Below are 26,071 nucleotides of genomic sequence, written 5' to 3' on the forward strand. Positions count from 1 at the left end.
GTAAAATTTTTTGTTTTCTTAAAGGAACAGTAACCTCTAATTTCACCGACACCTTGGCTTATATTGGTTGCCTTTTAAGGGAAGACAAACTCTTTTTTAAAGTTGCTCTGGCAGTGTGCTGTTACCAGGGGGTATAAATTGTTTGGTGCGCTGTATCGGCATCTAGGCACGGCTAGCCGGTTCTTGTTCTGGAATCTGAGGCGGCCTCCGCATCATTCAATTCACATCTGAACTTAGACTAAGGGCAAGTTCACACAGGGCTAGGGACCGCATATTTTGGTCCTGATTTTGACACGAGAAGCTGCGCCAGAATAGGACCAAAATGTCCCTTCCGCGACTGTTGCGGCTTCCAATAGTCGCGGCTTCCCGCTCCGTAGTAGGCCCAAATGAATGGGCCTAGTCCGGAGGGCGCTGTCACGAGATGGACGCCGCGGAAGAATCAGCCGCGGAATCTGCCTGAAGAAAAGGACGCTAGCGGTCTACATAGACCTCTATTGTGAGGGGGCAGATTTTAAAGTGGATTTGGCGTCAAAATCCGCCCCCTCTTGCCCCGTGTGAAGGAGCCCTAAGGCCCTATATATGAACATGGCTCCACTTGCTATATCAGCAATTGACACTGAATATGATATTGGCCCATGTTAAAAACACCCTCTCTTAGTGGCTTTTCTCTGACCTTACCACCATGATGTCCATATGTCCTGGTTGGCCATGTGGATAGAAATTTTCAGCTATCCCCTAACTACAACGATCCCATTGGCGAGTGTCCCCGCACGTCCGTCCGTCACCTCGTGTTAATTATCTCCCACAACTTCATTACTTTACAGGGCTGCAAGTCAAACATTGTGATGAGAAGTAAATATTCCTCGCTGAGATGTTTGTGTTCCCAAAGCACAGAAAACCTGTTGGCCTAAAGCTGTGCCCCTCTGCTAAATGGATTCTCCTGTGCTGGGTACATAAACCAATTAAACCATTAGGCTTCAGTGACAAAGACAATTTCTGGTGCTGTGATGACATCATCAGAATCAACAGTGATATCAGCACAATCAATTTTTTTGGTTTTATGTTATAATTAGAGATGAGCGAGTAGTATTCAATCGAGTAGGTATTCGATCGAATACTATGGTATTCGAAATATTCGTACTCGATCGAATACTACTAGCTATTCGCAATAAATATTCGATTCAGAGCCAGCGTTGATTGGCTGAATGCTATACAGTGTATAGCATTCGGTCAAGGAACGCTGGTTCTGCAGCAGGCTCGTCCTTGCTAGTCGGGAGAGCTGGAAGCTTGCTGTTTCAAGGTAGCTGACTTTTTCTCATAGGAATGAATTGACCAGCGTTGATTGGCCAGTGTACAACATTCGGCCAATCAACGCTGGTTCTGCCGGAGGCTCGTCTGTGAGGAGGCGGAGTCTAAGATCGGACCACAGCAGTCTCCATTGTGGTCTGGTTTTAGACTCCACCTCCTCACAGACAAGTCTCCAGCAGAACCAGCGTTGATTGGCCGAATGCTGTACACTGGCCAATCAATGCTGGTCAATTAATTCCTATGAGAAAAAGTCAGCTCCCTCATAACAGCAAGCTGCCAGCTCTCCTGACTAGCAAGGACGAGCCTGCTGCAGAACCAGCGTTGATTTTCTGCAGGCTCGTCTTTGCTAGTCAGGAGAGCTGGCAGCTTGCGGTTACGAAGGAGCTTACTTTTTATCAGCGCAACTGCAAGCGCTGTGCAGTTAAAGCGCACGGACCCCATAGACTATAATGGGGTCTGTGCGCTTCAACTGCACAGCGCTCCTCCTAAACACTCTCCTCCTGCTACTCGTGGAATTGGTAACTTTTCTTTGGTCGAATAGTGGTTTCCCCTGAAACGAACATTTTTTCCCATAGACTATAATGGGATTCGATATTCAATCGAGTAGTCGAATACTGAGGCTCTACTCGAAACGAATATCGAATCTCGAATATTTCACTGTTCACTCATCTCTAGTTATAATCTATGGTGGTCGCATAATCAGGGATTTAACCATAAAGGGATGCAGTCTTAACCTTGAAAGGTTATTCCCATTTCGGCAAATCGCTGCTCTCTACACTGTCCCGTAACTCCTATAGACTAGAATGGGAGCTACAGAAACAGTTTAGCACCCCTAGCTAATCTGAAGTTACAGAAACTGCCTCGTTCCCATTCTCCTCTATGAAGGTACAGGTACAACGTAGCTGATTGGCTGTTCCTGTAAGTCCCGGGCATAGAGGATGGGAAGGGGATCAGTTATTCCCATCTCGGGAGCACACAGGAAAATCGGATCAAAACCATAGAAAGTCCAAAAAAATCAGTAGGACTTTGTGCCGAGGTAAAACAACCCTGTTCACACAGGACAATTTGCTTCCTATAATCTGCAACTTTTGTACTTCACAAGAGATACGGTCAGACGATAAAAGAGTGTCGGCTGCTCAGGAGGACATTTATACCATTGTGAGCTCTTGTACCTGATAATAGGGACATGCAACGGGGCCTTAAGGTTGGGCAAACTTGCTAATTTCGCTAGAACCAAAGCCTTAAACGGGTCTTCCCATCTGGGCATAGGGGATAATCTGCAGATCGGTGGGGGTCTAACAGCTCAGACCCCCACTGACCAGGAGAATGGGGAATTTCTGTCCTGTGTTTTGAATGGAGCAGTGGTCATGTGATGGTTGGGCAGTGCACAGCACTCCACTCAATGGAGTCCCATTGAAATGACTTACCGCCCGACCATTGCTCAGACATGGCTCCACTCAGAATGGGGGACCAAAATCTACCTTCTGCTCAATCCACTTCCTGGCTCAAATAAGGAGCCAAATTTGCATCAGAAAAAGCAGCTTTTCTTTAAGGTTCAAGTCCCTACAATACCTGTTGGCTGAACTTGTTTGACCAGCACCTATTGTTTCTGACTCCCCCATACAAAACTCTCCTGAGCACTTTTGTGTTTTCTGTGGACTGGCAATGGTCCCTGCTGGACACATCTGAGGGCAGCTTATCTCAAAGGGGACAAAAGGATCACCTGGAGGTTCCCATATACAATGGATAGTCTGCGGGTCCCATTAATGTGTATGACCACCATTATTCCTTCCAGGCCTATTGCTCTTATCTCACCCTACACAGTACAAATGAGATAATAGCATTCAATCAATGGATGCAGAGATAAAGCCTAGCACTAGGTCCACAGGTCTTATGGATGAATATATAACCGAGCGTTCAGGATTCTGCTGGTGGACATTGACCGTGATGGGGGAACTCTATAGGTTATGTAACTTTAAGGCCTCCTGCACATGAGCGTAGTTTGTAATCTGCAATTGTGGATAAAAATATGGACCCATTCATGTGTATGGGCCCTGATACATGACCTCATATTTTGTGGCCATGTGTCCGCGCCATATACAAGGGTGTGCATACTGTGATCTGAGCTTTGCTCCTGCATTGTAGCAGTGCAATACTATCAACTATAAGGTGGACCCGAAAATTTAAGTAAATTAAACCACAATATAAGGGATACTTCAGGAAAATAAATGATCCCATTACCACCTAATGCCTTGTCTGATCCCCTCCTGCTGCATGATTGCAATGGGGCCGGGGTCTAAGCATGCACATTATTCTTCCATTCTAAGCCTATGGAAGTGACGGCAGGAGCCGATGCTGAGGATATCCCTTTAAGTAACTTAAGGAAAGTCATTTTCGCCTTGATTTCTTTCTGGGCAGCTGAATTTTCCTGTAAAGAGAAGTGATGAAAGGTGTTAGGTTTTCCATTGCTAAACATCACAAGTGTAGCCAAAAAAGCAGCATCAGTTAATCCTTAATGTATACATCAGTGTTTCCATTACATGGATGTAACAGCTTAAGGGTGTAGTCGATGTGAACATCTATTAAAGGGAAAGACTGCGTAAACCTTCTGTCATCTCTATGGGAAAACGCTGATTTATTCTTGGTCGCCAATTATTTTACAAGGAAAACAGTACAAACCAGTTTACCGTGTAACTGGGGGTCTCTGTATACAACCACTGGTGCCCAGTTTACTCTCCGCAGCATGCCATACAACTCTTCCCTATAGTGTACCCTTATAGCAAACCCCTGATCTGCAGAGGTGCCTGCCAAGAATTGGATCCCACTGATCTGATATTGATGACTAAGGCTTGCCATACACAAGATATTTATCTGCAGATCATTGGCAGATTCAGCTTTTTTTTTAGTTAATATTATGTGTATGATCACCAAAGACAACAGATTCTCATCAGATTTCACAAATTACCTGGATCTGCAGATAAATATCTGTATGGTCAGTTTACCTCTGGGCCATTAATATCCTAATCCAATAAAACCCCTTTATATTAACTTCACCCAGATGGATTTGGTCCAGGAAATAAAAACTGTGGAAAAAAAACCATGATGTGTTTCCGCCTCTTTTCTGCCGCTCTTTTTGGCTGTGGCTCGCTACGTGGGGCCCCTTGCCTTTAGGCTGAGTTCACACAGAGTTTTTTTGGTCAGGATTCTGAGGCTGTATCCGCCTCAAAATCCTGACCAAAAAGACAGCTCCCATTGAAATCAAAGACTCTCGGAAAAAATAACGGACATTCTCATTCTTCAGGCTGAGTCACCTCGCAAATCCACCTGAAGACACTCCCTCCTGACTAGACCCATTCATTTAGGCCTAATCTGGAGCGGAGAGACGCGACTGGATGCCAGTGCAGTGCACCGGCATCCAGTAGCAGCTACCTGTATTTTGGACCAGGACCTGAGGTGGCCTCCTTCTCAGGTTCCGAACCTAAAAACCCCGTGTGAACTAAGCCTTAAGGGTAGAAACACTATTGGTCTCCTTCAGCTACCATGGTTTAGAGTGTAACAAGGCCTGGTCTGATTTGCCCTTGGTTTTATCCTGCACAACATATAGTAACAGGACACGCGCCTATTACATCTCTGCTACCATGTGCAAAAACTTTTTTACATATATTTGTCAAACGGAAAAAATGGCATTAAAATGGCAAAAACGCCCTGTACCCTGGCCTTACAGAGCAGGTAGATACGTGTTTGTTAATAGGTTCAGTGGGATATATATGAAATGGATTGGGATCTTTCAGCTCCGGGGGCCAAGCCTCTTAAGGCTCATGATAAATGCAAGTTTAAGTGTTACTTCTATGGAGGCTTTTATCACAGTTGTCCCCAGGGATAAATTGGAAACAAAACAGCAGTGAGCCCCCCTGTGGTTATCGGTAATTAATCAGGTCCTCAAGGAGAGGTCAAGGGTTGATCTAGAGCTCAGGGGTATGTAGCCTGGGGTGTTACTGGTTGCCTGTGCCTGCTCTGAATAATACATTATAACAAAGGAGGTAAAATAGCCCTGAAATGAGGCACAATGTGCAGAATATTTATAGACCTACAGGAACTTAGTAATATATATTTTGTATGGAAATAGTGCCACAACCAATAAGACCTCTAGTACTGCTCCTATGTGAATGGCTAATCTACCAAGCCGTCCGGCTATGAAGGTGTGTAAGATATACTGGAAGTCTCATGTAGTTTTTTGGTCAGGATTTTGAGGCCGAATTCTCCTAAAAATCCTGACCAAAAAGACGGCTCCTATTGAAATCAATGGGATCCAGTCAGCAACATGCTCATTCTTCAGGCGGCCTCTGCCACAGTTTCCGGACCATAGAACCCCGTGTGAACCAGCCTAAGCCACATGGTGTAAATGTCGCGGTTTGGCCACGGCTACAGCCCATCATTAATTAAAATGAGTTGGATAATCCCTTTAAACACTCCAGGTGAAACTGATATACTGTGGTATTACTATTGTTAGGCCTGGTGTGTGTATGATGGCGGCACTTGGCATTATTTCTGTGTCCCCTCAGGCCCTGCACTGGACATAACACAGTAGGCCTCATTCATCTAACCTGTCTAACAGTAAGACCTCTGCTTTTTACCTGGAGAAATGCTTTGGACCACAGAGACAGCCTAAGGCTGAAGCCCCACGTTGCAGAGATGCAGATTTTGCCATGTTTTTTTTAGTTAAATCCTGGAGTGGATTGAGCAGAATGTAGAAGTTTAAGAACTTCCTATATCTTTACCATTCCTTTTGTAGTCATTCTTCGCTTTGGCTCAAAGAAGTGCAGAGAAATCTGCAACAAAAAAAGCTTCATTTCCGCAACATGGGCCTCAGCCTTAGGGTATGTTCACACAGAGGAATTAGTAGCTGATACTGAGGCAGATTCTGGCTAATCCCACCCAGAAAAAATTGCAAGTGTGGTTTCCATATATTATTATTTATTATTATTATTATTGTTCATTTATATAGCACCATAGCACCATTAATTCCATGGTGCTTTACATTTGGGGGTTACATACAGTACACAGAATATACAGGTAGATATAATACTAACAGTGACCGACTGGCCCAGTGGGGTAGAGGGCCCTGCCCGCGAGGGCTTACAGTCTATGAGGGAAGAGGAGAGAGACAGAAGGAGAGGGGGGAGGCTGTGCAGATGGCAGTGCGGTGATAGTGTTATTGGAGGTTGTAGGCCTTCCTGAATAGGTGAGTCTTCAGGGCCTTCTTGAATCCTGTGATTGTGGTCTTATGTGTCTTGGTAAGGAGTTCCAGAGTATGGGGGATGCACGGGAGAAATCTTGGAGACGGTTGTGTGAGGAGCGGATGAGAGCAGAACGGAGTAGGAGGTCATTGGAGGATCTGAGGTTACGTGTGGGCAGGTAGCGGGAGATTAGGTCAGAGATATATGGAGGGGCCAGGTTGTGGATAAATAGAAGCAGAAAGTCCACAGTGAATAACTCTGTGGACTTTCTCTGAAAAACGCAATTCGTTTCGGCCGCAGTCTCTTCCGCAGTGTTTTCTGGCTGTGGCCTAAAGGAAGATTCTGCCTCAAATTCCCATTGCAATGAATAGGGGGTCGATTTTGGAGAAGTTTTTTTGAAGCAGATTTTCAGAATCCGCATTAAAATCTACTTGAAATTCCCTGATACAGATTTTTCTGACTGACCAAATTCTTCCATGTGAACATACCCTTATTATTTATCAGTTTTGAGAAGTGAAGCCTATAGTATATTACTTCTGGTCTGAATTCTTCTTTATCTCTCTAGTTTGTCCAGATAGTGATATTTTGGCCAACTGTGATAAAGTCAACGGATTGACAATGAATCTGGAGCCATTTGTTAACACCCGTCTTCATAGCCCCATCACCGGTCTCATATATGACAAAATGAACACTTCACCGAGCTGTGCTCCTGGACGCAAATGTACACCAGGTCATAACCAGATGACCCATGTCTTGTGCCCCCTTTTCAGGATAATGGTAAAGGCAGAGCAGAAAACAAAAAGTTGGAATTTTTGTTTCCACAAAACGCCGATTTTTGCACAAATGCGTCTATTTATATCTTGTATGCCAGAAAATCTGTTCCGTATCTCCTAGCTACATTGTGCTCATCTCTCCATGTAAATTGGAATTTGGGTTTGTGGAGCCCTCTAGTGGTCATTGTGTATAATAGCTATATTAGGGGTCTATGTAGTGCTGATCCCCACTTATTGCACTGCTCCTGGCAATGCCCTCTCAGACAATTCATATTATTACAACTGGAATATCCCTTTAATGGAGTCGAGGTGCAAAAACCAGACACAACCTATGGACAGATGTGGAGTTGGTTCTGGAAGAAAAAGCAGCAATGTATTTCTAATCTTGGACAACCCCTTTAAGACTGAGGCCCCACCATGCAGAAACATAGCTTTTTTATTGCAGATTTTGCTACTTTTTTTTTTTTTTTTTTTTAAATCCATGCTAAGAATGGGAAATACAGTATATAGGAAGTTCTTATACTTCTTCCTTGCACTCAATCTGTTCCTGGATTTGGCTCAAAAAACTGCAGTAAAATCTGCAACAAAAAAGCTGCATTTCTGCAATGTGGGGCCTCAGCATAAATGGGTATCCCTATTTTGGTATCTATGGTTATATCCATGTGATAAATCCCTGATAGATACAAGTCTCACCTCTAGGAACTACAGCGGCCTGCGTCTCGTTATTCATTTGCAGGTTGTTACAGAAATTACTTAGTCCTAAGGGCTAATTCACACGGGGGGCGGTATAGCCGGTTTTGTCCCTGAGAGTGACTCTCTGGTCAAAACCCGCCTGCCACGATTGTCGCGGCTTCTGTCCCTGGAGTCAGCTCAAATGAATGGGCTGAGCCTGGAGGTTGCTGCCGCCAGGCGGATGCCGCGGCTCAGTGAGACAAGACATTCTGTGAATGTGCCATAAATGACCCACATAGGAAGAACCTTTTAAATTGTGCTAGTGGGCCCTTTAGAAGATTTGCAGGGTGGCCCAGGGAAGGTAACATTCCCTAAAAGTTCTGCATGTATATGGCGTGAGGGATATAAGATGCTTCCGATCACAAAACAGAGCTGATAGATCTGAGATCACTATTCCTTTCAAACCCAATATCCACTGAGCTCAATAGTTTACCCTTTACTCTATGGTGGGTTTTGGGGCCCTCTAGTGGATGAGGATTAGAATGCCGGCTAAATTACCTGCCGTCTCATATAATACAGACAAAAGTTCTCATACTCAAAAATACTCCTACCTGTAAGGAAGTGACTTACAAAATACATCATACAGACACCTATAAAGAATTTGTCAATTTCAGGATGAGGAAACATTCAGGAACCTTCTCAAACCTAAAAGTATGGCAGGATATCGGAGTCCTGATCAACATTCATTCAATTATAGCGTATAGGAGATATAGAAACACGAAGCTTGCACCGCAGTAGTTATATGTCCTGCTCACTACAATGAAGGGTGACTGTGTATGTGCAGTAAACAGGGGAGAATTGACATAAAAACACTTAGTTCCATTAGGCGGACATGTCTGCCATGTCTGTGATTTCTGGGCATACCCCCAAAATAAGGCAGTGATTCCAATGAAGGTCTGGATCCAGGCACTCTCTCCGAGAAGGGGGGATAGGTTTGAGAGTACTGGGAACCGCTGTGCCCTTGATAACAAACTTAAAGGGGTATTCCAGTAATATGAGGTTGTAATCCATCCACTGCTGGATTGGGTCTGATGCTGGGAGCTCCACTGTTTAACAGAATGGGGTCCTTTGTCCCTTTGATAACTTGATATCAAAATACCCCATTAAGTGATAAAATTATTTAAGGTCAGAAAGCGGCGCCTTCAATGCAGATGTGAACACAGCCTTATAATGGGGTCCTTTGGGGTCATGTTACAGATAGTTTATAGCACTATATACAGTTGTCCTTGCTAGGTATTTCCCTGTGTATTTTGCATTGAAAGTGACTATGGAAAGTAAATACAAGGCACATTCTTCCAGATTATACAGGTATATAGAGATAAGACAGCGGTGACCTTGATAAGGGGATGTGGGGTAAGGTTCACTGGCGCCTGCGGGTGACTAAACTATGTAAAGTCTATTTCGGCTGCTCTTACACTTACATACACCATTATATTGTGGGGAGATAAAATCACTATAGCAAACAAAGGTGCTTTGCTCCATGCAGTGACAAAGGAGTCTGACCTCTGATGTGTCCTATTTCCTAACAAATTAGGAGTCCAGAAATTCTGAGAATCCTGTATGTGTGTTATCCAACTGGAAGCCCTCTAGTAAACAGGGGCGTAACTATCGGGGTAGCAGTAGTAGCAGCAGTGCCCGGGACATCAGGGGGCCCAGCAGCAGCCGCTGCAGATTTTTTTTTTTAATATTCCATTACCCACTGGAGTAACTCCAGCAGGTAATGGGCCCTATTTACTTATTGATCCCGGCTCCTGCTCACTGCTGCCGGTGCTTCCCCTTCTGCAGATGCGGCTGTGAGCAGGAGCCGAGATCTGAAAGTGAGGCCCATGAACCAGACAAACTCTATCATTGGACACGAGGGATCTTTTGAGACCCGCGAGTATAATGATTGAAGGCCCAGGTGAGGTGAGGGAACCTAAAAAACACTGTTACTTACCTCTCCTGGGATCCGGCAGTCTTACAGCCTACTTGGGTGACATCCCAGATGTCACATTGGCCAGGCTTGCGTTGTTATGCATCGTGACACAAGCCCCTGCTCATCTGACATCCAGCACATCATTGAAGATGGCTGACATCAGCAGGTAGTGCACCGGAGCCCAAGAGAGGTAAGTAACAGTGTTTTTTATGTTTGTATCCTTCCCTGGGTTTCTGATTATTATACTCTGGGGTCTGAAAAGATCTCAGAGTATAATAATTGTTCATGAGTGTCCACAATGGGGCACAATACTGTATGAAGGGGCCCCTATACTGTGTGCAGAAATGTGGGGGTGGGGCCCCATGTCAAAAGTTCGCCACAGGGCCCCGCCATTCCTAGTTACGCCACTGCTAGGAAAGTACTTTTTTTTATATAACAAGCAGGTAATTGAGAACTTTTGATACTTTGACACCTTCCAGGTCCAATTATTAGTGGATTAAAGATATTGAGGGGAATTTATTAACCTATCTATGCCAGTATACCAAAGCCTTTTGATCATTCAGACGCACCTCATGCCAGTTGGGGCCTTTATTAAGACTGGTGTAGGAGACTTCTTAAGAAATTCCCCCCATTTATGTAAATTTGTAATCTGTTCCTTAATTGTCTAATTTTAGATTTCTTGGCATTTATCGAAAAACCAAGAAACACATCACAATGAGAACATCAATGCAGCTGGTCTGAAAATCTTCAAATATGGAAAAAAAACCTGAATAAATGTTCAATATGTGAATGGTGAGGGAAGCCAGATCACCTCTAAGAGTATCACATAAATCAGAAAGCATTGCACCTAGCCAGGGATTTATGTAGTCGTCTTCTTGTCTGCTGAAGCAGAGTCCTGCGAAGACTTGAGCGCCAGTGAAGCTGCGCGCTAATCTCCAGGATGGGATTCTGCACATATTGAGCACATATGTGGGAGAGTTCAGCCAGCTTCCTCGCAGAATATCACTGACTTCACTGCCATGAATCAGATCGAGATTGAATGACAATGCTGCTGCATCCAGAGCCAAGACACAGAGGTGGGGTAAGGTTATGTTTGGCCCAGGGCAAAAGCTGAAAACTGATTTTACAGTATGTCTACCAAGGAGGGGAATATGCAGATGAATATTGTAAATGCAGTAATTGCTAGGGAGGGGACCTTATATAATTCTGTAACGCCAGACCTCAGACAGTTCACATGCCTTAGACTGTATTTACATCTGTGTTTGAGGCTTTATTAGAATTGCACAGTTCTGTCTATTTTCCTTCTATGGTGGTTCCAAAAATAGCTGAGCAGGTGTAGACGGAGAAGTGAATGAAGGTAACAACGTGTTCATGGTCATCTCTCCTTTCACATACAGGATAATACACAGTAATATATTATAGACATAGACACACATAAGCTGAGAAGAGAAGATATACTAGGAGTCCATAGCAGCTAAGGAACAGAAGAAGAAAGAAGGAAGATTTCATAATCATTTAGTTTTCTGTGCGGAGTGATCTTCGCTTGGTCTGATGTAGATTATACAGCCTGGTCGCGGTTGGAATGAAGGACTTGCGATAGCGCTCCTTCTCACACTTGGGGTGAAGCAGACGGTCACTTACAGTGCTGCCAAGTGCCATCACGGTCTCATACATGGGATGGGATTTGTTCTACCGCATGGAGCTCACCACGGACAGTATCCGTCTGTCACCCACCACCTGTACTGGGTCCAGGGGGCTCCTCAGAACAGAGCTGGCCCTTCTGATCATCCTGTCAAGTCTATTTCTGTCCCTGGTTGATATCCTGCTACCCCAGTAGGCCACACTGAAAAAGATGGCTGAGGCAACCACAGGGTTGAAAAAGACCCTAAGAAGTGGCCCCTGGACTCCGAAGACCCTCAGTCTCCTGAGCAGGTAGAGTCTGCTGTGGCCCTTTCTGTGCAGCGCCTCCAGGTGATCAGCCCAGTCTAGTTTATTATTGAGGAGCACATCCAGATACTTATAGGTCCTGACTATCTCAGTGCATGTCCCTTGGATCTCCACCGGGATCAGAGCATGTGTCTGCTTACTAAAGTCCACCACCATCTCCTTGGTCTTCCCAGCATGGTGGTTCTGCTGGCACCATTCAACAAAATCTAGGTTTAAGTCTCTGTATTCCTTATCACCATCAGTGATAAGGCCTACTATAGCAGAGTCATCGGAGTACTTCTGTAAGTAACAGCTGGATGAGTTGTGCCTAAAGTCAGCAGTGTACAGTGTGAAGAGAAATGGGGAAAGAACTGTACCTTGTGGTGCCCCCGTACTACAGATCACAGTGTCAGACACTTGTTGGTCCACTCCAAGAAGGTTCAGCTTCTCCCTCAGTATCCCTGGCTGAATGGTGTTGAACGCACTGGAGAAATCAAAGAACATTATTCCCACAGTGTTCCTGGGTTTTCAGGTGAGAGAAAGCTCTGTGAAGAAGGTGGATGATGGCGTCATCTACCCCAAAGCCCGGCCGATAGGCAAACTGGAGGGGGTCCAGAGCGGAGCACACTAGAGGGCATAGGTGTGTCAGGACCAGTCTCTCTAGGACCTCCATCAGGTGAGATGTCAGTGCTACAGGTCGGTAGTCATTGTAGCCCATTGGATTGGGTTTCTTTGGGACTAGTACCACGCAAGTTGTTTTCCACAGTTGAGGTACCACTCCCAGCTTTAGACTGCACAGACCTCATAGACTATAATGGGGTTCATGTGTTTTCCGTGCACTGTCCGCACGAATCATGCAGAGAGAAAAGTGCTACTTGAAGTACTGGTTTCTCTGCTAACTGCTTTTTAATGCGAATGCGTTCGGTATTCCATTTGTGAGGGGGTCCCCAAGCGGACTCCCCGAATGGAATACTAAACGCAGATGTGAACCAGGCCTTAGACTAAGGCCCCATGTAGCAGGCTGTAGCTAAAAAGTGCTGTGGGAAAAAATGCGTCAGAGTTTTCCTCTGCAAATTTTCTGCTTCAATTATACCTATAGAGAGACCGCTGTTATTTCTGTAGGTATAATTGACATGCTGTGATTTCCAAAAACGCAACAACTTCAGAAATCATAGCATTTCCGCTGCGGCTATTTGCGATGTGCGGATGGGATTCACTTGTCCACTTTGCAAGGTCTGTGTGCATGTGTCTGCTCCACAGTAAAATGGCATAGACGGCACAGGGATGTCACCTGTCTGCTGCTCGCACCTCCACGGACCCATTCACTTCATCTAGTGAGCTCATGACGCAAAATGGATCGGTAAAACACATGGTCATGCGAATAGAGCCTTGGTCTGGGGCTGAATTTAGAAAAAAAAAAGTTCAATGTTCAAAAGTTTATTGTAATCATTTCCTTTTTTGCCAAAATATATATTTGCATAGAATATGTTGCAAAACTGTATCGGCATAACCTAAGATTCTGAACAAGTTCTTATGACATTGGCTTTACTGTTGTTAAATCCTAAGAAATATTTTAATGCAGCCTGGGAAACAGACCTTACATTGTTAGACTTTCCACTCTCATTCAGGAATTTGCACAAAAATTAAAAGTAATCACATTCCTTCCCTGCATATTAAGCCGCTCCAAACAAGTGCACATTGAGATATCAGAGGCTAGATTCAAGTATTCTTACATAAGAGGTTAAGCTTTTTTGTACATTAGCCATCTTACTGTATGAACTGACTTTTAGCACACTGTAAACCCATATACTCTCTGGAAAAAACATGCGCTACACAATGGCCCAGATTTACTAAGGCTGTTACGACTAGACATTGGCATAGACATGGCACCTCCAGTTTAGGCTAAAAAAATTTATTTCCTAGACAAATGGGTGTGGAGTCCCAGAAAAAGGGAGCATGATTTACCAAAAATGCATCAAAATTGTGCTGTAAAATTCTGGCTCAAATCATCCAGCATCAGCCATTGTGGTAAATCTGGTGCACTTTCAGTCTCTCTACAGTCTTTTGCACACATACACATTAACTTAAATTTTTTTTGTGGCCACTAACGCGAGTGTACAGCCCGGGGCCCGATTGCAGAGCAGACTGTGCATGCGTAGAAGTTTGACCTCAGCGCCGGAAGAAGACTCGGAGAGAGACCATTCCAGACGAAGATTGAGGTGGCGCTGGAGATTTCTCTCACAGCATTGGGGATTCCCCCAGTGCTGTTTGAGCGCTGAGGACCGCCCCCAGTGCTGTGAGAGAACTAATTTGCATACCGAAGAAAACTCGGATTTCTACTGAACGGCGGCACAGAGAACACATCTAAAGGTAGGAGAATAATAGCCTTTCTTAAGGCTATTCTTACGTGTTAGTCAGAAAAAATAGCAATTTACTGATAGGATCCCTTTAAGGCTAAGGTCCCATGTAGCGAGATGCAGAAAAAAAGAAAAAAAAAACACTGCAGAAAAAAAACATGCTGAAAACGCTTCACATTTTTTGTGCAGTATTTTTCTACAGAAAGTCTGCAAAAAATATTTTTTTGCCCAGAAAACCCCTTTAATTTTTTCATGCCTATACCCTATCCAGCCTCCAGGCATCAGATACAGCAGCAGTGCAAGCTGCTCCTGTTCAAGTTATAGGAGTGGGCCTGTATCCGTGTCCACTGCATAGCGGGGGTTCTGGGGAATTGCAGTGCCGCCTCTGTTATTTGAATAACAGCAAACTGCACTTGCTCCCTTTCCACCGTATCGGCTTCTGGTGCCTTGAGGCTTGTGGAACAGCTGATCTGTGCGGTGTCCACTCGTCCTGTGGTTATGTCATGAGTGTTAAAAAATCTGACTTCTCAAAGATCTCAGACCAGTGTTATCTATATACTCAGCATTATACCACAGCACACATGAAAAAGTAACACGCAGCAGCAAATTACATCATCTTTTCACTAGGGGTCGCTGTACTGCAGTAACTGGTGCACAATGTGAATGCACACTAATCCTATTTTATATAATCCCAAACCTAAGGAGAAGTAGACCTTTGCAAAAAATCCCAGCAAATAGATAAAGCCTGGTGCTGTAAATTTATGTGAGCTTGGCTGGGTTTACACAATGCTTATAAATTGAAAAACTACATACAGTCTTTAATTGAGTAGTGCATGTTACTCTGCATTACATCCATATTAACCCTTTCCCAACATCCACCGTAATAGTATGACGGATGTGGAGTATTTAAATATGCCGCCAGCTCAGGACCTGAACATCTACCATAGCCACTCTGTCTCCACTGTATTATACTGATTGTGGGCAAGATCGGCTCCGAAGCTGAGTGGCCGCCATAGCCAAAGGGTCTCTACTAAAGAGCAGAAACCCGGCACTAATGCCCACATTTAGTGCCCACACTGATTGCATTAAAGGGGTTGTCCAGGATAACTGGAAAGCCCTACACTAATCTTAAAGGGGTATTCCCATGATGCTTGTTCACTAACCTGCAGCCTGTTGTGCTCTCTTCACTTCCTGCTTTTCTCGGCACATAGGTGGGCGGGGTTTCACTTGCACGGGATTGGTTGTAAATGAATTACCACAGTGTGAAGCTGATGTAGCAGAGCTGGATTTGAGTCAGTATGCATTACATACAGAGGTAACAGACTCCCTATCTCAGCCCTTATCAGCCAAATTCAATTAAACCGACTGATAAGAGCTCAGAAATCCAGGAGCTCTCACCTCCCCTATCTGTGTCATTTAAGTAGCAGAGCTTCTCAAACAGCTCAGAGCTGCTCCCAACCCCTCCCTCCCCCCTGAGAGCAGGCAGCTACATCACTTGACAAATGAGCAGATAATCCCAAGCGCCATAGAAACGGAGTGTAAACAATGAAGTGAATAAATTAAGATAGTGGCCAAACAAAGTAGTTTTGATAAAGCAATGCATTTAGGAAAAGTCTTAAATCCACCTAAACTAGCAGTATAGATAGGATCCTTGTGATGGGACAACCCCTTTAACACCCTCCCCGCTCCTACTTCCTAAATAGCATAATTAATCAAAAATGTATATTTACCCATGTGACTGCCCAGGGACATTTTCTGATTATCTGGTGACGATCCGTTTCCATGAGGGCAGATTTTTTGTTTTAAAAATTGTGCATTGCAGGCACTGTACTTACTACAGCGGGCCGTTACCTTCCAAACCATGGGCAGTTGACTTATTGCAGAGACCTAGTCGGCAGGTTAGCAGACTTTAGTGAGGAGGTCGTGATTCTCGGGGAGGACATTAACTTTGTTCTTGACCCAGCAGCTGAAACCACCCCATCTTGCCCTTCTCACTCTTAGGATGCATGCACACTACGTAACGCCGGGCGTGTATGAGAGCCGTACACGCCGACATTACAGCAGACTGCCGAACACTTCCCATTCACTTCAATGGGAGCGCTCGTAAACGCCGCTGTTACGAGCGCTCCCATTGAAGTGAATGGGAAGTGTTCGGCAGTCTGCTGTAATGCCGGCGTGTACGGCTCTCATACACGCCCGGCGTTACGTAGTGTGCATGCACCCTTAGTCGCACTTTGCCAAGATTCATTCTGTTGAATGGACACACAAGCAGAGGTGCTCTCAGGACACCCTGACCGAGCTTCCCAATGCTACGGAGGAATTCCGCGCCTACCTCGGAACAATGTACCTGCATTCTTGAGACTGCGTTAAGAAACACTACTGTGAATTTGCGGATAAATGTGGCTTATCCTTAGCTTGTTGCCCGCAACCCATTGGCAAGCACATGTCAACAAAAAAATTTCCATTAATCAATTAGCCTATATTATGAAAACAAGCTGAGTGAAGCGGCAACAAACAAAAAGCGGACTCTATGTCTGACTTTGCTAGTAGAGCCCCTGATCCTGCTCTATGAACTAACCAAAATCGCCAGAAAGATGTGTACAATACTGATGCTTCCTCTTTTCAGATCCCATCATTCTTTATTTTTTTTAAATGTAGATTGTGAGCCCACAATGTACATTTTTTTCTTTCCTATCAGTATGTCTTTTTGGAATATGGGATGAAAATCCATGCTGACACGGGGAGAACATATAAACTCCTTGCAGATGGTTATTTTGCCCTTGGTGGGATTTGAGCACCAGGACTCCAGCGCTGCAAGGCTGCAGTGCTAACCACTGAGCCACCGTGTGGCCCCTGCATGCAGAAGACGGAAACCTGTCATGCCGAGTCCGGCTGTGAGCACCGGTGAGCGTTTTATGCTCTCTGCGGCGAAACCGTTTTTTTAAAACCGGACACAGAGTACTGCATGTCCGACTCTGTGTCCGTTTAGAAAAAAAAAAAACGGTCAAATGAATGGGTTTGAAAGATGCCGGCAGGTTTCTGTCTCCTGCCCCTGTTTTGTGCAGGAATCAGAGACCTGCAGAACGGACTCCCAGGCGCAGATGTGAACGAGCCCTGATATATTATTTTAGCTGCACAGTAACGCCATAAAAATAAAGCCCATAGGAAAGTTGCACAAACACAGTTTTTCTCCAATTCCCCCCATTCTGAATTTTTCTGAATTTTTACAGTTGTTAACCTATCGTATGCTGTATGTGTCTCAATGAAGTTATTGCTGAAATACTCTACATTGCCTTAGGAAATAATCATCATAAAGACCTAGTGTTCTGTCTCCTTTAAGTGCCGCTCAAGCTACCCTGCAATCACTACAAGGCGATTACTATTCAGAGGATCCAGGAAGTACAAAGTTTTACAGTGAACTCTCAAGCAACAAAAGCTGCAAGAATGCTGGAAGTATTAGTTCCTCTGTTGGGTGTAATGACGATTCTTCTTGTTTTTTGTCTACTGATTTTTTTGGGAGTAGTTTGGTATGAATCCTCAAAAGCGGAGATCCCACCAAGGATTGCAGATCCTACAATTCTTCGGAGAATGCATAAACTTTCCACTGGTTCATTCATCCTGGTGAGTCAGTGTCCGGTGTCCTGAAACTTAGATAAAGATTTGTTACTTGTGTTGTTTCCTGAAATTGCATTATGCAGTTTATATCACTTCAACGTTTTTGCTGGGTTTATGTTGCTAGAGCCAGTGGCGTAACTAGGAATGACAGGGCCCCATGGCGAACTTTTGACATGGGGCCCCACCTGACCGACGCCAAAGACCCGACCGAACCCCCCCCCCCCCCCCGCATTCCTACGCGCTCTATTATGCCCCATAGTGGCCCCTGCACACAGTATTATGCCCCGTCATGGACACCCATGAGCAATTATTATACTCTGGGGTCTTTTCAGACCCCAGAGTGTGATAATCGGAGACCAAGGGGGGTTTCGAACATAAAAAAAACACTGTTACCTATTCCTAGTTCCTCTGCACTCCTCGGTGGTGTCTGCGATCTTCAATAACGTCCGGGACGTCACATGACCTGGGACGCAGGCCCCGGTCATGTGACGTCAGGGACGTCACAGAAGTAGGCCCGAAACATGTCTGGATCCCGGAGAGGTGAATAACAGTGTTCTTTATGTTCTCTTACCTCTCCAGGGCCTCCGATCATTATACTTGGGGGTCTGAAAACCCCCCGAGTATAATAGTAGTGTTTGTGGGGCCCGCGGCGTCACTTACTGATCCCAGCCACTGCCAGGATCGGTAAGTAAATAGGGCCCGTTACCGGCTGGCGTAATGGCCTATTAAGACAAAAAACGGAACGTAGCGGCTGTCGCCGGGCCCCTAATGACCTGGGGCCCAGTTGTAGCTGGATAATTACGCCCCTGGCTGTGGCCAAATGTTGCTCTGTAGTGAATGAGATTTTATGAAATTCCATATGCACAATATGTTTTAAAAATCTGCATAGGGTAATTAAGGTATTTTTTTTTATATTTTTGGCAAATTTTTGCTATAGTTTTGTGTGTTTTACCTTGTCTTTAAAAAATCTCACTTGAAAACCATGGTTATGTAGCAAAGTAAAAGTCACAGTCATGTAATACTGCATGTAGTATCTGGTATACACATATATACTATACAAAACCATTATGTTCTAATAATGCAACTATTTGCAGTAAATGAAACTTGCAGGAGTCTACAGCCAAAACTTGTCATGTTATTCAAAGAGCTGTAGCTAGACTTTTCGTCATCTGGGACAAAGGTTCATTCCACTGCCCTTACGCTAGGTTCACACTAGTGTTCAATTTTCCATCTTTCGGGTCTGCATGGGAACTTAACGGACGGAAACCCTGACCGCTTGAAAAGCAGTTACACGTGGAAATCGACGGAGCCCATAGAATATAATTGGGTCCGCTGGGTTTCCTCCCGGTTTCCACTGATTTTATACTGTAACCGGTGGAGAGAAAAGTCCTCCGTACAGGACTTTTTTCTCCAACAATTTTTAGCAGAATCTGGGACAGAGTCTCCTATAGAACCTAGCCTGACACTGTATCTAAATGGCTGAAAGTGGCCTGTTCCCCGCCCGACATCCAGTACCCAGGCACAAGCCCCAGTTGCCCCATCCCATAGTTATGCCCCTTTTTATGCTTTTAGGCCAAGACCAATAACCATCACAGGAGTATACTTAGGGCCCCTTCACACGGCCGTACACGCGAGCGTGTCTAAACACTTCCCATTCACTTCAATGGGAGTGCGCGTAAAGCCGAGCGCTTACGCCGTGTGAAGGGGCCCTTAGGAAATACATAGATGACTAAAGTCAGTCAGATGTGTGGCCCAGTCTTTCCTAGTTATACCCATGTACCAATCAATAACTGATTGTGTTGGGAGACTTGCAACATGGACAGTCCTATTAAAGCTAATTTCTCTTTATTTTTGTTTGTTTTTTTCTCACTGAATCTATAGGGGAAACTTCTGGATAAACTCGGATTATTGAACAGTACAGAGTTTTTTCAATTTCTAGCAAAATTTGCCATTCCAAAGCAGAATGATGATCCAGAGATTTTCACGAAAGACTTAGAATTTGAAGGAGTTCCAGTGAGAGTCTACCAGCCCCGATCTCCTTCTGTTGGTGGCAGAAAAGGAGTCATGTTCTTTCATGGAGGAGGATTTATGTTTGGAAGTATTGGTAAGTAATTCAAAACCTGATCCATACAGAGAACTTTTTTCTAGTACCAGGATATCTGGAGGCCACAAAACACATTAGAATGATAGCCAATTCCACTAAAATTAACGTATGTTGCTCATTGGCCACCTCAAAACCTTGTGTAAAAACCGCCCAGCTGTGTTAAACTTAGGTAAACCTCAGCAGACTGCAAGACCCAAAGGCATGGGGGACCTAAATTGGTAATCGTGGGAAGGTGTTTTTTTTTTTTTTCTTTTAACAAATGTTCTATGAAGATGTAGTGAACATGGAGCCAATGGTCCACTACTCTCAGGGGCGGTTGGGTCTTCCCAATTCACAAAAATTACAAGTGCAGATATAAATATAGGTCTAAACCTGGTCATAGACATTACAGTCCTATGAAAAAGTTTGGGCACCCCTATTAATCTTAATCATTTTTAGTTCTAAATATTTTGGTGTTTGCAGCAGCCATTTCAGTTTGATATATCTAATAACTGATGGACACAGTAATATTTCAGGATTGAAATGAGGTTTATTGTACTAACAGAAAATGTGCAATATGCATTAAACCAAAATTTGACCGGTGCAAAAGTATGGGCACCTCAACAGAAAAGTGACATTAATATTTAGTAGATCCTCCTTTTGCAAAGATAACAGCCTCTAGTCGCTTCCTGTAGCTTTTAATCAGTTCCTGGATCCTGGATAAAGGTATTTTGGACAAACAATTCAAGTTCAGTTAAGTTAGATGGTGGCCGAGCATGGACAGCCCGCTTCAAATCATCCCACAGATGTTCAATGATATTCAGGTCTGGGGACTGGGATGGCCATTTCAGAACATTGTAATTGTTCCTCTGCATGAATGCCTGAGTTGATTTGGAGCAGTGTTTTGGATCATTGTCTTGCTGAAATATCCATCCCCGGCGTAACTTCAACTTCGTCACTGATTCTTGAACATTATTCTCAAGAATCTGCTGATACTGAGTGGAATCCATGCAACCCTCAACTTTAACAAGATTCCCGATGCCGGCATTGGCCACACAGCCCCAAAGCATGATGGAACCTCCACCAAATTTTACAGTGGGTAGCAAGTGTTTTTCTTGGAATGCTGTTTCTTTTTGGACGCCATGCATAACGCCTTTTTTTATAACCAAACAACTCAATCTTTGTTTCCAAAATGAAGTTGGCTTCTCCAAATGTGCTTTTGCATACCTCAGGCAACTCTATTTGTGGCGTACGTGCAGAAACGGCTTCTTTCTCATCACTCTCCCATACAGCTTCTATTTGTGCAAAGTGCGCTGTATTGCTGACTGATGCACAGTGACACCATCTGCAGCAAGATGATGCTGCAGCTCTTTGGAGGTGGTCTGTGGATTGTCCTTGACTGTTCTCACCATTCTTCTTCTCTGCCTTTCTGATATTTTTCTTGGCCTGCCACTTCTGGGCTTAACAAGAACTGTCCCTGTGGTCTTCCATTTCCTTACTATGTTCCTCACAGTGGAAACTGACAGGTTAAATCTCTGAGACAACGTTTTGTATCCTTCCCCTGAACAACTATGTTGAACAATCTTTGTTTTCAGATCATTTGAGAGCGGGCTGTCCATGTTCGGCGACCATCTAACTTAACTGAACTTGAATTGTTTTGTAGAAAGAAATGGTCCAAAATACCTTCATCCAGGATCCAGGAACTGATTAAAAGCTACAGGAAGCGACTAGAGGCTGTTATCTTTGCAAAAGGAGGATCTACTAAATATTAATGTCACTTTTCTGTTGAGGTGCCCATATTTTTGCACCGGTCAAATTTTGGTTTAATGCATAATGCGCATTTTCTGATAGTACAATAAACCTCATTTCAATCCTGAAATATTACTGTGTCCATCAGTTATTAGATATATCAAACTGAAATGGCTGCTGCAAACACCAAAATATTTAGAACTAAAAATGATTAAGATTAATAGGGGTGCCCAAACTTTTTCATAGGACTGTATATATTTATTGGTGTACCCAACCAATTGTGACTAGATCTGCTGAAATCTAGTATCTATAGAAAGAGAGATAAGACGATCAATTCCTCCTCAGTATTCTCCACTCTATTGGCCTCAAGGACATTGCTCTCTTATGGTTTTCTTACTACCTCTCTGAATGCTTGTATCTCCTCTCTGCTTTCTCTATATTGATCAAAATATACAGTACACATATTGGTTTTCAATACTATCTCTATGCTGATGACAATTACTGTATATACCACTCCATTGACATGACCTTCGCTCTACTATAAAACACCATTGTCTATGTGTTTGCACTCTCTGTAATAGCATGTCTTCTCTCCATCTGAAAACTAAAGTGGTGCAGTAAAGACACTTAATCTCTATCTGCACGATAGAGGATAAGTGTCCGATAGCTGTAAAAAAAAGTGTTAAAGGGACTCTATCATTGCGATTTTACTTAAAGGTATTCTACCATTAAAAACTTTTTTTTTTCTCCCTAACACGTCGGAATAGCCTTAAGAAAGGCTATTCGTCTCCTACCTTTAGATGTCTTCTCCTCCCTGCCGTTCGGTTAAAATCCCGTTTTCCGCCGGTAGGCAAATGAGTTCTCTCGCAGCACTGGGGGCGGGCCCCAGCACTCAAACAGCACTGGGGGTGTCCCCAATGCTGCAAGAGAACTCTCCAGTGCCGCCTCCATCTTCTTCAGGAACAGGGTCTTGACGCGTCTTCTTCCGGGGGTTGGATTCAAACTTCTAGGCCTCGTTCCTAAGGCAAAGCCAACTGCGCATGCCTGTGGCCACAAGAAAAACGGCCACTTACACAGTATTGTAAGCGGCCATTTTCTTAGCTTTTCTTAAGGCTATTCCAAGATGTTAGGGAGAAAGAAAAAGTTTTTAATGGTAGAATTCCTTTAAGCCCTGGTTCAAATAGCCTTTAGAAAGGCTATTGTAGGCATGCCTTTTATTTGCAGATTGTTGCAGCCATTTGCCTAAAAAAAAATCCGGATTATTGTTATGCAAATTAGCATAACAATAAAACTTATGCTTTTTTACAATTTCATCTCACAACAAATTTTTCCCCACTTCACTATACTTATATATAAAAACATGGTCCTAAAAGGGATACACTTATCATTCCTACTCACAAATGTCTCCACAGATGTAGTCCTCCCTACATCTACTCCCTCATCTATATCTACCATCCTACTTATGGTTTTCGTTCTGCCAATGATCTAAAACTAACATCTTCCATAATTCAACCCCCCATTCCTGTCTTCAAGGCTTCTCTCAACTTGTACGAGTTCCCTGAAATGTGTTGTTCTGATGAACACATGGGACGTCATATATGTGTGACAGGTGGAGAGGCGTCTAACTTCTGACACATCCATCTTCCAGTAGAACAAGAGCCCTGTAACCCTCATTGTCCACATTGGAAGACATTGCATATACCCAGCTTTATTTAGTTTAGAAGATACAAAAACTGCTGAACCCACCTACTCTCTGAACAAGCCATAAATGTCTAATATTGTACGTATTAATACATAATATAAAGCATAGTAGTCATAATACAAGAGAATCATTTTACATGCTATAACTAGGGTATCTAGTGATAATCTCCATGTGAATAGTATTGCTTGCTATGGGTGACAGAGAATTTTTTGACACTGATGGATGTTAATCCGAGCAAGTAATGTCTTATTTACTTGGTTTTAGACATGTATGACATTACCTGCCGATACATAACCAAGAATTCGGGAGCTGTGGTTGTCTCTGTTGGGTAAGGTGACATAATTCCTCATATATTTCCTAATGATCTAGTTATGGTAAATTTATAATTTTCATAGGTTTAGTTTGCAGATATTGTGACAACTAGTGTGGCTATAAGTGTCCAAAGTAACCAATCCAATTAAGGGTCTAATTAATGTGCTAATTATTAGTAAAAAGCTTACATAGAAATAGTGAAACATTTATTGATTGTAGCATCCACTTTCTGCCCTTCGGACTATACTTCCTGGCCTTGCTTGTAGGCTGCTGGCCTGGGTAGAAACTCTGAGGGTTTAGTTCACATGGAGAAATTTGCAATGGATTTCGGTGTGGATTTTGCCGCTGAATCCATGGCGGATTCCATCCAGATTCTGCCTCCTGTTGTTTTCAATGGCAGGCAGAGATCACCAGGACGTTTAAAAAATAAGTGTCCTGCTCTGCGGCTTCTGCGACTTGAGACTTCCTACTGATTAGACCCATTTATCTGGGCCTAGTAAGCAGTGGAAAGCCGCAACGGAATGCCATCGTGGGTATCCCATGGGCAGAAGATGAAGAGGAATTCTTCTTCATTTTCCTTTGTGAACCTACCCTAAACCGTGTAGCCTGTTGCCAGTCAATCCCCTTGTGGACGCCTTATTTTAATACCTGACATTACGGTGGATGTCGGGAAGGGGTTAATAGCAGTCCCCTCATACACAGGTGATGTTATAAACTGGGGGGGGGCACTGTTACAGTAATATTGCCCCGTGATGGTCCCCCCTGCCCTACCCATACTTTTATTACAGGGGCTGTCCATACTTATGCTACCATACAGTGTATATATATGCTACCAATAAGTTATGCATTATATGGATAGAGATCTCCCTTAATAAAGTATAGGCAAATGTATAAATGTAATCATTAAATATACACTTTATTGTGTTTACTTATGAGCCACCCAATGGCCCCCAACCCGCAGGGCCACAAAATCTACAAGCCTACATTAAAGTGGTCCTTGGAACAAAAAAGGTTGGGGACCACTGTATTAGGCAACTACTCATTCATGTAGCAATTTGAGGTGCTAGATGGTGTCCCTTATTTGATAGCCAAGGCAGAGAGAAGTAACAAAACTGGTACTTCCTGAGGAGAACCTCCATTGTGGCTCATTGATCTCAGTGAGCATTGTGTACCGCGGCAGAGGAGTTGTGTATTTGCTTTTAATGTAATTCCCTTTAACATCATGTAACATACGTAGGGGTGGTGAACTATACATATGGTGTACTCAGATAATGTTTCTAGTATCATCAAAGTTTTAATGGTAAATTTTTGATTCTTAATTTTAGTTACCGTCTTTCACCAAAACACTTATACCCTGCTGCCTTTGATGACTGTCTCACGGCTACAGTTCACTTTCTGAAGACGGCACAAGAACATGGAGTCGATCCTTCTTCTGTTATTATATGTGGAGACAGTGCTGGGGGTAATCTCACTGCTGGGGTTTGTCAGGCCCTTGTGGGGATATCCGATATCCCAAAGCCTCTTGCCCAAGTGATGATATATCCAGTGCTCCAGATGGCTGACTTACATCTACCCTCATATCAACAAAACAAGATGGTCCCTTTGTTACCCCAAGAATGTGCTGTATACTACTATATGATATATATATGTGGCCATCTCTCTTTATCAAAAGAAATTTTACGTGGTAGTCATGTTCCTCCCGAAATAAGAGAGAAGGTAAGCAAATGGTTGAGTTCTGAGGAGTTCAAGGTCAAAGGCTCCAAACCACACACCATGGCGCCCTTTAATAAAAAGGTTTATGAGAAAGTCAAGAAAGCTCTTGACTATTCATGTTCTCCATTGCTTTCTGATGATGATGTGTTCCAACAACTACCAAAGGCCTACATACTGACATGTGAGTTTGATGTACTCCGTGATGAAGGGATACTCTACAAGAAACGTCTGGAGGACAATGGCGTCCCGGTCACATGGTATCATGTTAAAGATGGCTTCCATGGAATTCTGAGTTTCTTTGATCAGCCTGAGGCAGTAACTGGGAAGCTAGCTATGGATAATGTCATTACTTATATTAAAAACCTTTAAGACCTTGTAATTGTGGCTTTTGCATTTATGTTATGAGTCTTATTACTAATGGCATAGTCTCACGAAGACCACTAGATACCATGGAGGCATTGTTTTTCCTTCTATGAATCTGAGGGAAGAGCAACTGTAAGGGGAAATACATAGGGAGTTTTCCATCTCATATTCTGTAGTAATCTTGCCAAATCTTGGTATATAGGCTATTTATTTTCATGGATATACCGTATTTTTCGGACTATAAGACGCACCTAGGTTTTAGAGGAGGAAAATAGGGAAAAAAAAA

At 43.6% G+C, this 26,071-nt stretch overlaps 1 protein-coding gene across 2 annotated transcripts in view; it reads left to right on the forward strand.

Moving 5' to 3' along the window:
- LOC142210585 (arylacetamide deacetylase-like 4) overlaps positions 1–25,791 on the forward strand; it is a 30,494-nt gene extending 4,703 nt beyond the window's left edge. Inside the window, exons 2-5 of one of the 2 annotated variants that reach the window (XM_075279854.1) lie at positions 17,589–17,869; positions 19,745–19,967; positions 23,662–23,725; positions 25,035–25,791. In XM_075279854.1, the coding sequence (XP_075135955.1) occupies positions 17,589–17,869; positions 19,745–19,967; positions 23,662–23,725; positions 25,035–25,791 (1,325 nt within the window). The remainder of the gene's footprint in view (positions 1–17,588; positions 17,870–19,744; positions 19,968–23,661; positions 23,726–25,034) is intronic. The other variant, XM_075279855.1, reaches the window with a different exon arrangement.
- Positions 25,792–26,071: the final 280 nt, after the last annotated feature.

Source organism: Leptodactylus fuscus, chromosome 6 (assembly GCF_031893055.1).
Source record: "Leptodactylus fuscus isolate aLepFus1 chromosome 6, aLepFus1.hap2, whole genome shotgun sequence".
Taxonomy (NCBI): Eukaryota; Metazoa; Chordata; class Amphibia; order Anura; family Leptodactylidae; genus Leptodactylus; species Leptodactylus fuscus.